Here is a 14,304-nt window from a genome sequence, read left to right on the forward strand (position 1 = left end):
AGAAATACTGAGGCTAACACAGAAATACTCTACTGAGGCTAACACAGAAACACTCTACTGAGGCTAACACAGAAATACTCTACTGAGGCTAACACAGAAACACTCTACTGAGGCTAACACAGAAACACTCTACTGAGGCTAACACAGAAACACTCTATTGAGGCTAACAAAGAAAACACTCTACTGAGGCTAACACAGATGCACTATATTGAGGCTAACACAGAAACACTCTACTGAGGCTAACACAGAAACACTCTACTGAGGCTAACACAGAAACACTCTACTGAGGCTAACACAGAAACACTCTATTGAGGCTAACAAAGAAAACACTCTACTGAGGCTAACACAGATGCACTATATTGAGGCTAACACAGAAACACTCTACTGAGGCTAACACAGAAACACTCTACTGAGGCTAACACAGAAACACTCTACTGAGGCTAACACAGAAATACTCTACTGAGGCTAACACAGAAACACTCTACTGAGGCTAACACAGAAACACTATTTTGAGGCTAACACAGATGCACTATATTGAGGCTAACACAGATGCACTATATTGGGGCTAACACAGATAAACTCTATTGAGGCTAACACAGAAACACTATATTGAGGCTAACACAGATGCACTATATTGAGGCTAACACAGATAAACTCTATTGAGGCTAACACAGAAACACTATATTGAGGCTAACACAGATGCACTATATTGAGGCTAACACAGAAATACTCTACTGAGGCTAACACAGAAACACTCTACTGAGGCTAACACAGAAACACTCTACTGAGGCTAACACAGAAACACTCTACTGAGGCTAACACAGAAACACTATACTGAGGCTAACACAGATACACTGTACTGAGGCTAACACAGAAATACTCTACTGAGGCTAACACAGAAACACTCTACTGAGGCTAACACAGAAACACTCTACTGAGGCTAACACAGAAAAACTCTATTGAGGCTAACACAGATACACTGTACTGAGGCTAACACAGATACACTGTACTGAGGCTAACACAGAAATACTCTACTGAGGCTAACACAGAAACACTCTACTGAGGCTAACACAGAAATACTCTACTGAGGCTAACACAGAAACACTCTACTGAGGCTAACACAGAAACACTCTATTGAGGCTAACAAAGAAAACACTCTACTGAGGCTAACACAGATGCACTATATTGAGGCTAACACAGAAACACTCTACTGAGGCTAACAGAGAAACACTCTACTGAGGCTAACACAGAAACACTCTATTGAGGCTAACACAGATACACTGTACTGAGGCTAACACAGAAATACTCTACTGAGGCTAACACAGAAACACTCTACTGAGGCTAACACAGAAATACTCTCCTGAGGCTAACACAGAAACACTCTACTGAGGCTAACACAGAAACACTCTACTGAGGCTAACACAGAAACACTCTATTGAGGCTAACACAGATACACTGTACTGAGGCTAACACAGAAATACTCTACTGAGGCTAACACAGAAATACTCTACTGAGGCTAACACAGAAACACTCTACTGAGGCTAACACAGAAATACTCTCCTGAGGCTAACACAGAAACACTCTACTGAGGCTAACACAGAAACACTCTACTGAGGCTAACACAGAAACACTCTATTGAGGCTAACAAGGATACACTCTACTGAGGCTAACACAGAACCACTCTACTGAGGCTAACACAGAAACACTCTACTGAGGCTAACACAGAAACACTCTACTGAGGCCAACACAGATGCACTATATTGAGGCTAACACAGAAACACTCTACTGAGGCTAACAGAGAAACACTCTATTGAGGCTAACACAGAAACACTCTACTGAGGCTAACACAGAAATACTCTACTGAGGCTAACACAGAAACACTCTACTGAGGCTAACACAGAAACACAATTTTGAGGCTAACACAGATGCACTATATTGAGGCTAACACAGATGCACTATATTGGGGCTAACACAGATAAACTCTATTGAGGCTAACACAGAAACACTATATTGAGGCTAACACAGATGCACTATATTGGGGCTAACACAGATAAACTCTATTGAGGCTAACACAGAAACACTATATTGAGGCTCACACAGATGCACTATATTGAGGCTAACACAGATGCACTATATTGGGGATAACACAGATAAACTCTATTGAGGCTAACACAGAAACACTATATTGAGGCTAACACAGATGCACTATATTGAGGCTAACACAGATAAACTCTATTGAGGCTAACACAGAAACACTATATTGAGGCTAACACAGAAATACTCTACTGAGGCTAACACAGAAACACTCTACTGAGGCTAACACAGAAACACTCTATTGAGGCTAACAAAGAAAACACTCTACTGAGGCTAACACAGATGCACTATATTGAGGCTAACACAGAAACACTCTACTGAGGCTAACACAGAAACACTCTACTGAGGCTAACACAGAAACACTCTACTGAGGCTAACACAGAAACACTCTATTGAGGCTAACAAAGAAAACACTCTACTGAGGCTAACACAGATGCACTATATTGAGGCTAACACAGAAACACTCTACTGAGGCTAACACAGAAACACTCTACTGAGGCTAACACAGAAACACTCTACTGAGGCTAACACAGAAACACTCTACTGAGGCTAACACAGAAACACTCTACTGAGGCTAACACAGAAACACTATTTTGAGGCTAACACAGATGCACTATATTGAGGCTAACACAGATGCACTATATTGGGGCTAACACAGATAAACTCTATTGAGGCTAACACAGAAACACTCTACTGAGGCTAACACAGAAATACTCTACTGAGGCTAACACAGAAACACTCTACTGAGGCTAACACAGAAACACTCTATTGAGGCTAACAAAGAAAACACTCTACTGAGGCTAACACAGATGCACTATATTGAGGCTAACACAGAAACACTCTACTGAGGCTAACAGAGAAACACTCTACTGAGGCTAACACAGAAACACTCTATTGAGGCTAACACAGATACACTGTACTGAGGCTAACACAGAAATACTCTACTGAAATACTCTACTGGGCTAACACAGAAACACTCTACTGAGGCTAACACAGAAATACTCTCCTGAGGCTAACACAGAAACACTCTACTGAGGCTAACACAGAAACACTCTACTGAGGCTAACACAGAAACACTCTATTGAGGCTAACACAGATACACTGTACTGAGGCTAACACAGAAATACTCTACTGAGGCTAACACAGAAATACTCTTCTGAGGCTAACACAGAAACACTCTACTGAGGCTAACACAGAAATACTCTCCTGAGGCTAACACAGAAATACTCTTCTGAGGCTAACACAGAAACACTCTACTGAGGCTAACACAGAAACACTCTATTGAGGCTAACACAGAAACACTCTACTGAGGCCAACACAGATGCACTATATTGAGGCTAACACAGAAACACTCTACTGAGGCTAACAGAGAAACACTCTATTGAGGCTAACACAGAAACACTCTACTGAGGCTAACACAGAAATACTCTACTGAGGCTAACACAGAAACACTCTACTGAGGCTAACACAGAAACACAATTTTGAGGCTAACACAGATGCACTATATTGGGGCTAACACAGATAAACTCTATTGAGGCTAACACAGAAACACTATATTGAGGCTAACACAGATGCACTATATTGGGGCTAACACAGATAAACTCTATTGAGGCTAACACAGAAACACTATATTGAGGCTCACACAGATGCACTATATTGAGGCTAACACAGATGCACTATATTGGGGATAACACAGATAAACTCTATTGAGGCTAACACAGAAACACTATATTGAGGCTAACACAGATGCACTATATTGGGGCTAACACAGATAAACTCTATTGAGGCTAACACAGAAACACTATATTGAGGCTAACACAGAAATACTCTACTGAGGCTAACACAGAAACACTCTACTGAGGCTAACACAGAAACACTCTACTGAGGCTAACACAGAAACACTCTACTGAGGCTAACACAGAACCACTCTACTGAGGCTAATACAGAAATACTCTACTGAGGCTAACACAGAAACACTCTACTGAGGCTAACACAGAAACACTCTACTGAGGCTAACACAGAAACACTCTATTGAGGCTAACACAGATACACTGTACTGAGGCTAACACAGAAATACTCTACTGAGGCTAACACAGAAACACTCTACTGAGGCTAATACAGAAATACTCTACTGAGGCTAACACAGAAACACTCTACTGAGGCTAACACAGAAACACTCTACTGAGGCTAACACAGAAACACTCTATTGAGGCTAACACAGATACACTGTACTGAGGCTAACACAGATACACTCTACTGAGTCTAACACAGAAACACTCTATTGAGGCTAACACAGATCAAGTCTATTGAGGCTAACACAGATACACTCTATTGAGGCTAACACAGATCAAGTCTATTGAGGCTAACACAGATACACTCTATTGAGGCTAACACAGATACACTCTATTGAGGCTAACACAGATACACTCTATTGAGGCTAACACAGATACACTCTATTGAGGATAACACAGATTGTCAGTCAGTCATCTCTCCTCTAGAGTGCTAGTGTTTGTGTGTGTTTGGTTGTCTGAGTGTGTTTGGTTGTCTGAGTGTGTTTGGTTGTCTGAGTGTGTTTGGTTGTCTGAGTGCATCGACATCAGGCATTTTCAAAAGCAATAGACCCGTGACTGTGTGCGTGTGTGTGTGTGTGTGTGTGTGTGTGTGTGTGTGTGTGTGTGTGTGTGTGTGTGACTATGGGAATGTCTCCTACACACATACATTCTCTCTCCCAGGCAGGCTGCTCCAGTCCCAGATAACCATTAGCTCTCCTATGTCTCCACAGACAGATACACTGCACTCCTCTGGGACCAGACCACCAAGGCACCACTAGTCTCAACTCGCTAGTCTGACGCAAAAGTGAAAAAAAAAAAAAAAAATGAACAGAAAACATTACACACAAAAGTTGCAAAATAGATGTCTAATGTCATATTATGTCTATATACAGTGTTGTAACGATGTGCAAATAGTTCAAGTAGAGACGAGGAAAATAAATAAACTTAAATGTGGGTTTTATTTACAATGGTGTTTGTTCTTCTCTGGTTGCTCATTTCTTGTGGCAAATCAGGTCACAAATCTTGCTGCTGCTGTGATGTCACACTGTGTTATTTTACCCAGTAGATATGGGAGTTTATCAAAATTGGGGGTTTATCAAATGTGTGGGTCTATGTAATCTGAGAGAAATATGTGTCTCTAATATGGTCATACATTTGGCAGGAAGTTAGGAAGTGCAGCTCAGTTTCCACCTCATTTTGTGGGCAGTGAGCACATAGCCTGTCTTCTCTTGAGAGCCAGGTCTGCCTACGGCAGCCTTTCTCAATAGCAAGGCTATGCTCACTGAGTCTGTACATATTCAAAGCGTTCCTTAAGTTTGGATCAGTCACAGTGGTCAGGTATTCTGCCACTGTGTACTCTCTGTTTAGGGCCAAATAGCATTCTAGTTTGCTCAGTTTTTTTGTTAATTCTTTCCAATGTGTCAAGTAATTCTCTTTTTGTTTTCTCATGATTTGGTTGGGTCTAATTGTGTTGCTGTCCTGGGGCTCTGTGGGGTCTGTTTCTGTTTGTGAACAGAGCCCCATGACCAGCTTGCTTAGGGGACTATTCTTCAGGCTCATCTCTCTGTAGGTGATGGCTTTCTTATGGAAGGTTTGGGAATCGCTCTTAGGTGGTTGTAGGTGGTTACGTGGTTCCCTCTCTCTCTCTCTCTCTCTCTCTCTCTCTCTCTCTCTCTCTCTCTCTCTCTCTCTCTCTCTCTTCTCTCTCTCTCTCTCTCTCTCTCTCTCTCTCTCTCTCTCTCTCTCTCTCTCTCTCTCTCTCTCAATTCACTTCCATTCAATTCAATTCAAGGGGCTTTATTGGCATGGGAAACATGTGTTAACATTGCCAAAGCAAGTGAGGTAGACACTATAAAAAAGTGAAATAAACAATAAAAATGAACAGTAAACATTACACATACAGAAGTTTCAAAACAATAAAGACATTACAAATGTCATATTATGTATATATACAGTCTCTCTCTCTGTCTCCAGCAGACAGAAAATACAAACTGTCTAAGGGAAACAGATAGTCATAACATCTCTTCTCCTCCCCCTGTATGTCTATATCGCTTCTGTCTGGTGGAACCACGTAACTATATTATTGGGTAAAGAGCCATTCCTCCATCCCCACTAGAACCACGAAAGAGCCCTCCCTCCACCCCACTAGAACCACTAAAGAGCCCTTCCTCCATCCCCACTAGAACCACTAGAGCCCTCCCTCCACCCCACTAGAACCACTAAAGAGCCCTCCCTCCACCCCCACTAGAACCACTAAAGAGCCCTTCCTCCATCCCCACTAGAACCACTAAAGAGCCCTTCCTCCATCCCTACTGGAACCACTAAAGAGCCCTTCCTCCATCCCTACTAGAACCACTAAAGAGCCCTTCCTCCATCCCTACTAGAACCACTAAAGAGCCCTCCCTCCACCCCCACTAGAACCACTAAAGAGCCCTCCCTCCATCCCTACTGGAACCACTAAAGAGCCCTTCCTCCACCCCCACTAGAACCACTAAAGAGCCCTCCCTCCACCCCCACTCCAACCACTAAAGAGCCCTCCTTCCACCCCCACTAGAACCACTAAAGAGCCCTCCCTCCACCCCCACTAGAACCACTAAAGAGCCCTTCCTCCATCCCCACTAGAACCACTAAAGAGCCCTTCCTCCATCCCTACTGGAACCACTAAAGAGGCCTCCCTCCACCCCACTAGAACCACTAAAGAGCCCTTCCTCCATCCCCACTAGAACCACTAAAGAGCCCTCCCTCCACCCCACTAGAACCACTAAAGAGCCCTCCCTCCACCCCGACTAGAACCACTAAAGAGCCCTTCCTCCATCCCCACTAGAACTACTAAAGAGCCCTTCATCCATCCCTACTGGAACCACTAAAGAGCCCTTCCTCCATCCCTACTAGAACCACTAAAGAGCCCTCCCTCCACCCCCACTAGAACCACCTCCCTCTCTCTTCTCTCATCCCCCCTCTGTCAATGTGTTGTTATGTTTTGCTAGGGGAGGAAAGAGAAGGACATGGATGATCGAGAGAGAGGGAGATAGAGAGAGGTGGGCTAAAATGAAGTGGTGAAAAGAAGTGAGATGATAGCGAGAGAGGGAGATAGAGAGAGGGAGATAGAGAGAGGTGGAGTTAGAGAGAGGTGGGCTAAAATGAAGTGGTGAAAAGAAGTGAGATGATAGCGAGAGAGGGAGATAGAGAGAGGGAGATAGAGAGAGGTGGAGAGAGAGAGAGAGAGGTGGGCTAAAATGAAGTGGTGAAAAGAAGTGAGATGATAGCGAGAGAGGGAGATAGAGAGAGGTGGAGAGAGAGAAAGAGAGGTGGGCTAAAATGAAGTGGTGAAAAGAAGTGAGATGATAGCGAGAGAGGGAGATAGAGAGAGGGAGATAGAGAGAGGTGGGCTAAAATTAAGTGGTGAAAAGAAGTGAGATGATAGCGAGAGAGGGAGATAGAGAGAGGTGGAGAGAGAGAGAGAGGTGGGCTAAAATGAAGTGGTGAAAAGAAGTGAGAAGATAGCGAGAGAGGGAGATAGAGAGAGGGAGATAGAGTGGAGAGAGAGAGAGAGAGGTGGGCTAAAATGAAGTGGTGAAAAGAAGTGAGATGATAGCGAGAGAGGGAGATAGAGAGAGGTGGAGAGAGAGAAAGAGAGGTGGGCTAAAATTAAGTGGTGAAAAGAAGGAGATGATAGAGAGAGGGATATAGAGAGAGGTAGAGAGGGTGGGCTAAAATGAAGTGGTGAAAAGAAGTGAGATGATAGCGAGAGAGGAGATAGAGAGAGGAGATAGAGAGGTGGAGAGAGAGAGAGGTGGGCTAAAATGAAGTGGTGAAAAGAAGTGAGATGATAGCGAGAGAGGGAGAGAGAGGTGGAGGGAGAGAGAGAGAGGTGGGCTAAAATGAAGTGGTGAAAAGAAGTGAGATGATGAGAGAGGAGATGAGAGGGAGATAGAGAGAGGTGGAGAGAGAGGTGGGCTAAAATGAAGTGGCGAAAAGAAGTGAGATGATAGCGATAGAGGAGATAGAGAGAGGGTGGAGAGAGAGAGAGAGAGAGGTGGGCTAAAATGAAGTGGTGAAAAGAAGTGAGATGAGAGAGAGAGAGGGAGATAGAGAGAGGTGGAGAGAGAGAGAGGTTGGCTAAAATGAAGTGGTGAAAAGAAGTGAGATGATAGCGAGAGAGGGAGATAGAGAGAGGGAGATAGAGAGAGGTGGAGAGAGAGAGGGGTGGGCTAAAATGAAGTGGTGAAAAGAAGTGAGATGATAGCGAGAGAGGGAGATGGAGAGAGGGAGATGGAGAGAGAGAGAGGTGGGCTAAAATGAAGTGGTGAAAAGAAGTGAGATGATAGCGAGAGAGGGAGATAGAGAGAGAGGTGGGTTAAAATTAAGTGGTGAAAAGAAGTGAGATGATAGAGAGAGAGGGAGATAGAGAGAGGGAGAGAGAGACAGAGGGGCGGCAGGGTAGCCTAGTGGTTAGAGCGTTGGGCTAGTAACCGGAAGGTTGCGAGTTCAAACCCCCGAGCTGACAAGGTACAAATCTGTCATTCTGTCCCTGAACAGGCAGTTAACCCACCCCTCTCTCTTTCTCCTGTACTTTACCTCCCTCTCTCCTCTCCCTGTCTCCCTCTGGTTACCCCTCTCTCTTTCTCCTGTACTTTACCTCCCTCTCTCCTTTCCCTGTCTCCTTCTGGTTACCCCTCTCTCTTTCTCCTGTACTTTACCTCCCTCTCTCCTCTCCCTGTCTCCTTCTGGTTACCCCTCTCTCTTTCGCCTGTACTTTACCTCCCTCTCTCCTCTCCCTGTCTCCTTCTGGTTAACCCTCTCTCTTTCTCCTGTACTTTACCTCCCTCTCTCCTCTCCCTGTCTCCTTCTGGTTACCCCTCTCTCTTTCTCCTGTCCTTTACCTCCCTCTCTCCTCTCCCTGTCTCCTTCTGGTTACCCCTCTCTCTTTCTCCTGTACTTTACCTCCCTCTCTCCTATCCCTGTCTCCTTCTGGTTACCCCTCTCTCTTTCTCCTGTACTTTACCTCCCTCTCTCCTCTCCCTGTCTCCTTCTGGTTACCCCTCTCTCTTTCTCCTGTACTTTACCTCCCTCTCTCCTTCTGGTTACCCCTCTCTCTTTCTCCTGTACTTTACCTCCCTGTCTCCTTCTGGTTACCCCTCTCTCTTTCTCATGTACTTTACCTCCCTCTCTCCTTCTTGTTACCCCTCTCTCTTTCTCCTGTACCCCCCCCACACACACACACTAACACACACAAACACACACACACACACACACATACACGGACATGCACACATACACACACACATGCACACAGACATATACACACACACAGTAATTGGACAACTTCAATTGCCTGCTTATGCATTAAGTGTTACATATTCGTAGGTGCATCCAATCACTGCTACCACTCCTACTCTCCCTACCTCCATCTCTCCCTCCTTCCCTACATCCATCCCTCTACCCCCCTATCTCTATGGGCCTAACCAGGACTCTGGGGTGGCATATGAATGAGAAAATATAATCTCTCTCTCCCTCTCTGAGAAGTTCCCGGCTTGTTTAGTCAGTGTGTGTGTGTGTGTGTGTGTGCGTGTGTGTGTGTGTGTGTGTGTGTGTGTGTGTGTGTGTGTGGCATTAGGAGGGGAAGTGTGCTAAGGCTCACATAAGGGGATTCTGGGCAGCGGTTGGAATGGGTTAGATATGGGGGAGGGGCTTCGAATCAGATGGAGCAGGAAATAGAGGATCAGAGGAGGCAACGAGAAGAAGAGTAAGACTGAAAGAATGAACAAAAAGGAGAAAGAAGGATGGAAAGAGGAGTAGTTGGTGAGAATAGAGAGAAGATGTGTTGCAGGTAGATAGAAAGAGATGATATGACAGAGAGATAGAAGTGGAGAAAGAGAAAAAGAGAGAGATGGAATGAGAGGGTGAATGAAGATGGTATATGATCCATTCTCCTTCCCTGCCTCCTCCCTCTCAAATCGTGATAAGATGAGGATGCTGATAGCCCTTCTGTGTGTTTTGGTGTGTGTGTCTGTGGGATACCATACCTCTGTGTGTTTTGGTGTGTGTGTCCGTGGGATACCATACCTCTGTGTGTTTTGGTGTGTGTGTCCGTGGGATACCATACCTCTGTGTGTGCATTGGGAAAGGTGTATGGGTTGGGGGCAAAGGCTATCCTGTCTGATTTGGCTGATTCTGTCATATTTCCCCCTTGAGGTGCGAGCTGCTGGACCTCCACAAATAATCCCCATGACACCCTTCACCCCCCCCATCCCTACCTTTCCTCCCAGCAGCAGAAGTGATGACAACGTGAGTTAGCTGTGATGCTAACAGAACTAGCCAGGCACAATGAACGTCCTCAGACGTCACTACCAGGGCCAGGCTGGGATGCTAACCACTTCAGGGGCTACGTTCTAATATCATCCAGTAGACACACAGGGAATGCTAAGCTAAAGTTGTATTGTAAACACAAAGGCAATGCTAAGCTAAAGACATATTGTATATTCAAGGGGAACGCTAAGCTACATTTATATTGTATTGGTAGTACCGTAAATGTAAAAGCCAAAGTATGCTAATAAATGAAGTGTAAATGGTAAAGTTGTATCATACCTGGGGAAAATAAAGTAGAGGAGCAACGAGATGTGGAGTGTGTGTTTGTATGTAGGGGAGGCCACAGTGATGTATGTGTGTAGGGGAGGGGGAAAATAAAGTAGAGAAGCAAAATGTAGGTGCCATGGTCTGCCACAGTAATGTATGTGTGTAGGGGAGGCCACAGTGATGTATGTGTGTAGGGGTGGCCACAGTGATGTATGTGTGTAGGGGAGGGGGAAAATAAAGTAGAGGAGCAACGAGATGTGGAGTGTTTGTGCAAACACTCAAACACACCTCTGGCCTGCTCGCCTCCCTACCACTGAGGAAGTACAGTTCCCGCTCAGCCCAGTCAAAACTGTTCGCTGCTCTGGCCCCCCAATGGTGGAACAAACTCCCTCACGACGCCAGGACAGCGGAGTCAATCACCACCTTCCGGAGACACCTGAAACCCCACCTCTTTAAGGAATACCTAGGATAGGATAAAGTAATCCTTCTCATCCCCTCCCCCCCCCTTAAAAGATTTAGATGCACTATTGTAAAGTGGCTGTTCCACTGGATGTCATAAGGTGAATGCACCAATTTGTAAGTCGCTCTGGATAAGAGCGTCTGCTAAATTACTTAAATGTAAATGTAAATGTAAGAACCCATATTTATTGTTGTCCCACCCCTCCCTCCAAAAGAGACATGAGGGAAATTTAGAAAATGTGTGAATACAAATGACCCTTATTCATATGTAGAGCAGGACCCATGTATTGAATTCAAGCCCTTTATACAAAATGTTGGTGCCATGGTCTGCCACAGTGATGTATGTGTGTAGGGGAGGCCACAGTGATGTATGTGGGTAGGGGAGGCCACAGTGATGTATGTGGGTAGGGGAGACCACAGTGATGTATGTGGGTAGGGGAGACCACAGTGATGTATATGTGTAGGGGAGGCCACAGTGATGTATGTGTGTAGGGGAGGCCACAGTGATGTATGTGTGTAGGGGAGACCACAGTGATGTATATGTGTAGGGGAGACCACAGTGATGTATGTGGGTAGGGGAGACCACAGTGATGTATATGTGTAGGGAGGCCACAGCAGTGATGTATGTGGTAGGGAGACCACAGTGATGGTGTAGGCCACAGTGGTGTATGTGTGTAGGGGAGGCCACAGTGATGTATGTGTGTAGGGGAGGCCACAGTGATGTACGTGTGTAGGGGAGACCACAGTAATGTATATGTGTAGGGGAGACCACAGTGATGTATGTGTGTAGGGGAGGCCACAGTAATGTATGTGGGTAGGGGAGGCCACAGTGAGGTATGTGTGTAGGGGAGGCCACAGTAATGTATGTGTGTAGGGGAGGCCACAGTGATGTATGTGTGTAGGGGAGGCCACAGTGGTGTATGTGTGTAGGAGAGGCCACAGTGATGTATGTGGGTAGAGGAGGCCACAGTGATGTATGTGTGTAGGGGAGGCCACAGTAATGTATGTGTGTAGGGGAGACCACAGTAATGTATGTGGGTAGGGGAGACCACAGTGATGTATGTATGTGTGTAGGGGAGGCCACAGGAACACACAAAAGGCTGGTTTGTCTGGTTGCTTAGAGGATGACGTGTCACATCAAGCTACCGACGTAAACACCTCCCCCCCTCCCACTGTATGACCAATGCCAGCTGTTTGTGTCCATCTGTGTCCTTTACATACAATCTGACCTGAGGTTTGGATCCAGCTGGTAAACTAGGGGGAGTCTGTGTGTGTTCAACATACTGTGTCTACCTGATAGGGACTTACAGCAGGGAAAACAGCCTGCACTATGTGCAGTGTGAGACAATGAGAGCTGGCACTGTGCGGTACACACACACACACACACACACACACACATGCCCGGGCTCGACCGGATAAGAGAGGCGATGAGATGTACATTCAGCTTAAAACAAACTGACTGTGGGGAGATGCACGCCAAGACAGAAATGCACTGGGAGAGTGTATGTCTGTGTGTGTATGTGTCTTTGAGTGTGTGTATGTGTCTCTGAGTGTGTGTGTGTTTATGTGTGTGTGTTTATGCGTGTGTATGTGTGTGTTTATGTGTGTTTGTGTGTGTTGTGTGTGTGTGTGTGTGTGTGTGTGTGTGTGTGTGTGTGTGTGTGTGTGTGTGTGTGTGTGTGTGTGTGTGTGTGTGTGTGTGTGCATGTCTCCTCTCTGATGGATATGTGTTTGGAATGGGGTGAAACCCTGGCTGTCAGGAGAGGTGAATGGGGGAGTGTGTACCTGCAAGCCGTGTGTGTGTGTTTGTCTGTGTTTGTTGTCTCTGTTTGTGTTTGTCTGTGTCTGTGTGTGTGAGAGAGAGGAGGAGGAGGAGGAGAATGAGGAGAGGAGGAGAGGAGGAGGAGGAGTGGAGGAGGAGAAGGAGGAGAGGAGGAGGGGAAGGAGAGGGAGGAGGAGGAGGAGGAGGAGGAGGAGGAGGAGGAGAGGGGGAGAGGGGAAGGAGAGGAGGAGAAGGGGAGGAGGAGGAGGAGGAGGAGGAGGAGGAGGAGGAGGAGGAGAAGAGGAGGAGAGGGGGAGGAGAGGAGGAGAGGAGGAGAGGAGGAGGAGTGGAGGAGAGGAGGAGGAGAGGAGGAGGAGGCCAGCATGCTGATCAATTAATAACCTTGCCTCTCTCTTTCTCTCTAGCTCTGCCTCGTTCACCCTCGCTCACATTTGTTTCTCTTCTTTTCTATAATTAATAATAGTGTCAAGGGGTGAAGAGACTGAAGGAGGTAAGGAGTGAGTGTGTAAATGAAAGAGTGTGTGTTCTCCATGGATATGATTTAGAGTTGGAATATAATTATGAGTGTCTCAAAAATAGTATCTCTTTCCCTCTCTCTCTCTCTAACACCTTCCCTCATTGATCCTAATGTTACACATTTCATGTAGGTTAAACATGTTGAAATGATAGAACAGTGAGTATGTCAATGACAAGTGTGACTATGTCCCTTTAAACTCATGTCATCATATGAGTAAAAGTGTGTATCTCCCCCACCTTATCTTCTCTCATCATGTTGACAATTAGGAAAAGAATAGAGTGAGTGTGTGTGTGAACGAACGAGTGTATCCTACCTTCTCTCATCATACCGACGTTTAGACACTTCATGAAGCGACAGGCTTGGCAGGACTTGCGTCTCCTCTTAGTGATCTCACACTCGTTGGTGGCAGGGCAGCTGTACTCAATGTTCCCTGTGGCAAGGCATGTAGGGAGGAAGATAGAGGGAGACACAGTGTTTATTAGCAGCTAGTGGGCACACACCACTCACACAATCACAGACATATATAGAAAGAGAGAGAGAGAGAGAGAGAGAGAGAGACACACACACACAGACACACAGACACAGACAGACAGACAGACACAATAACTTGATCACATTATTTGTACTGCTAAAATTCTATGAGAGAATAGATCTGCTTTCAGAATCTGGTTGGGAGTTCACATTTAGTACTGTAGTCGAGGCCTGTCCTTGTCCTTGGATGGCAGCATGCTTGTGACCTGATCTAGCCCATAATCTGTGCTGTGACAGCAGGAAGCATCCACTGATATGATTAATCAATTAACTCTGAAACAAGATACACCTTC

At 45.6% G+C, this 14,304-nt stretch overlaps 1 protein-coding gene across 4 annotated transcripts in view; it reads right to left on the bottom strand.

Annotated features, from left to right (window-relative positions):
- The window catches only part of LOC115125136 (estrogen-related receptor gamma-like), a 331,310-nt gene that overhangs the window by 96,160 nt on the left and 220,846 nt on the right, over positions 1 to 14,304 (bottom strand). For all 4 annotated transcript variants that reach the window (XM_065004291.1, XM_065004290.1, XM_065004288.1 and 1 more), the window contains exon 4: positions 13,794 to 13,910. In XM_065004291.1, coding sequence (XP_064860363.1) covers positions 13,794 to 13,910 — 117 coding nt within the window. The remainder of the gene's footprint in view (positions 1 to 13,793; positions 13,911 to 14,304) is intronic.

Source organism: Oncorhynchus nerka, linkage group LG18 (assembly GCF_034236695.1).
Source record: "Oncorhynchus nerka isolate Pitt River linkage group LG18, Oner_Uvic_2.0, whole genome shotgun sequence".
NCBI lineage: Eukaryota > Metazoa > Chordata > Actinopteri > Salmoniformes > Salmonidae > Oncorhynchus > Oncorhynchus nerka.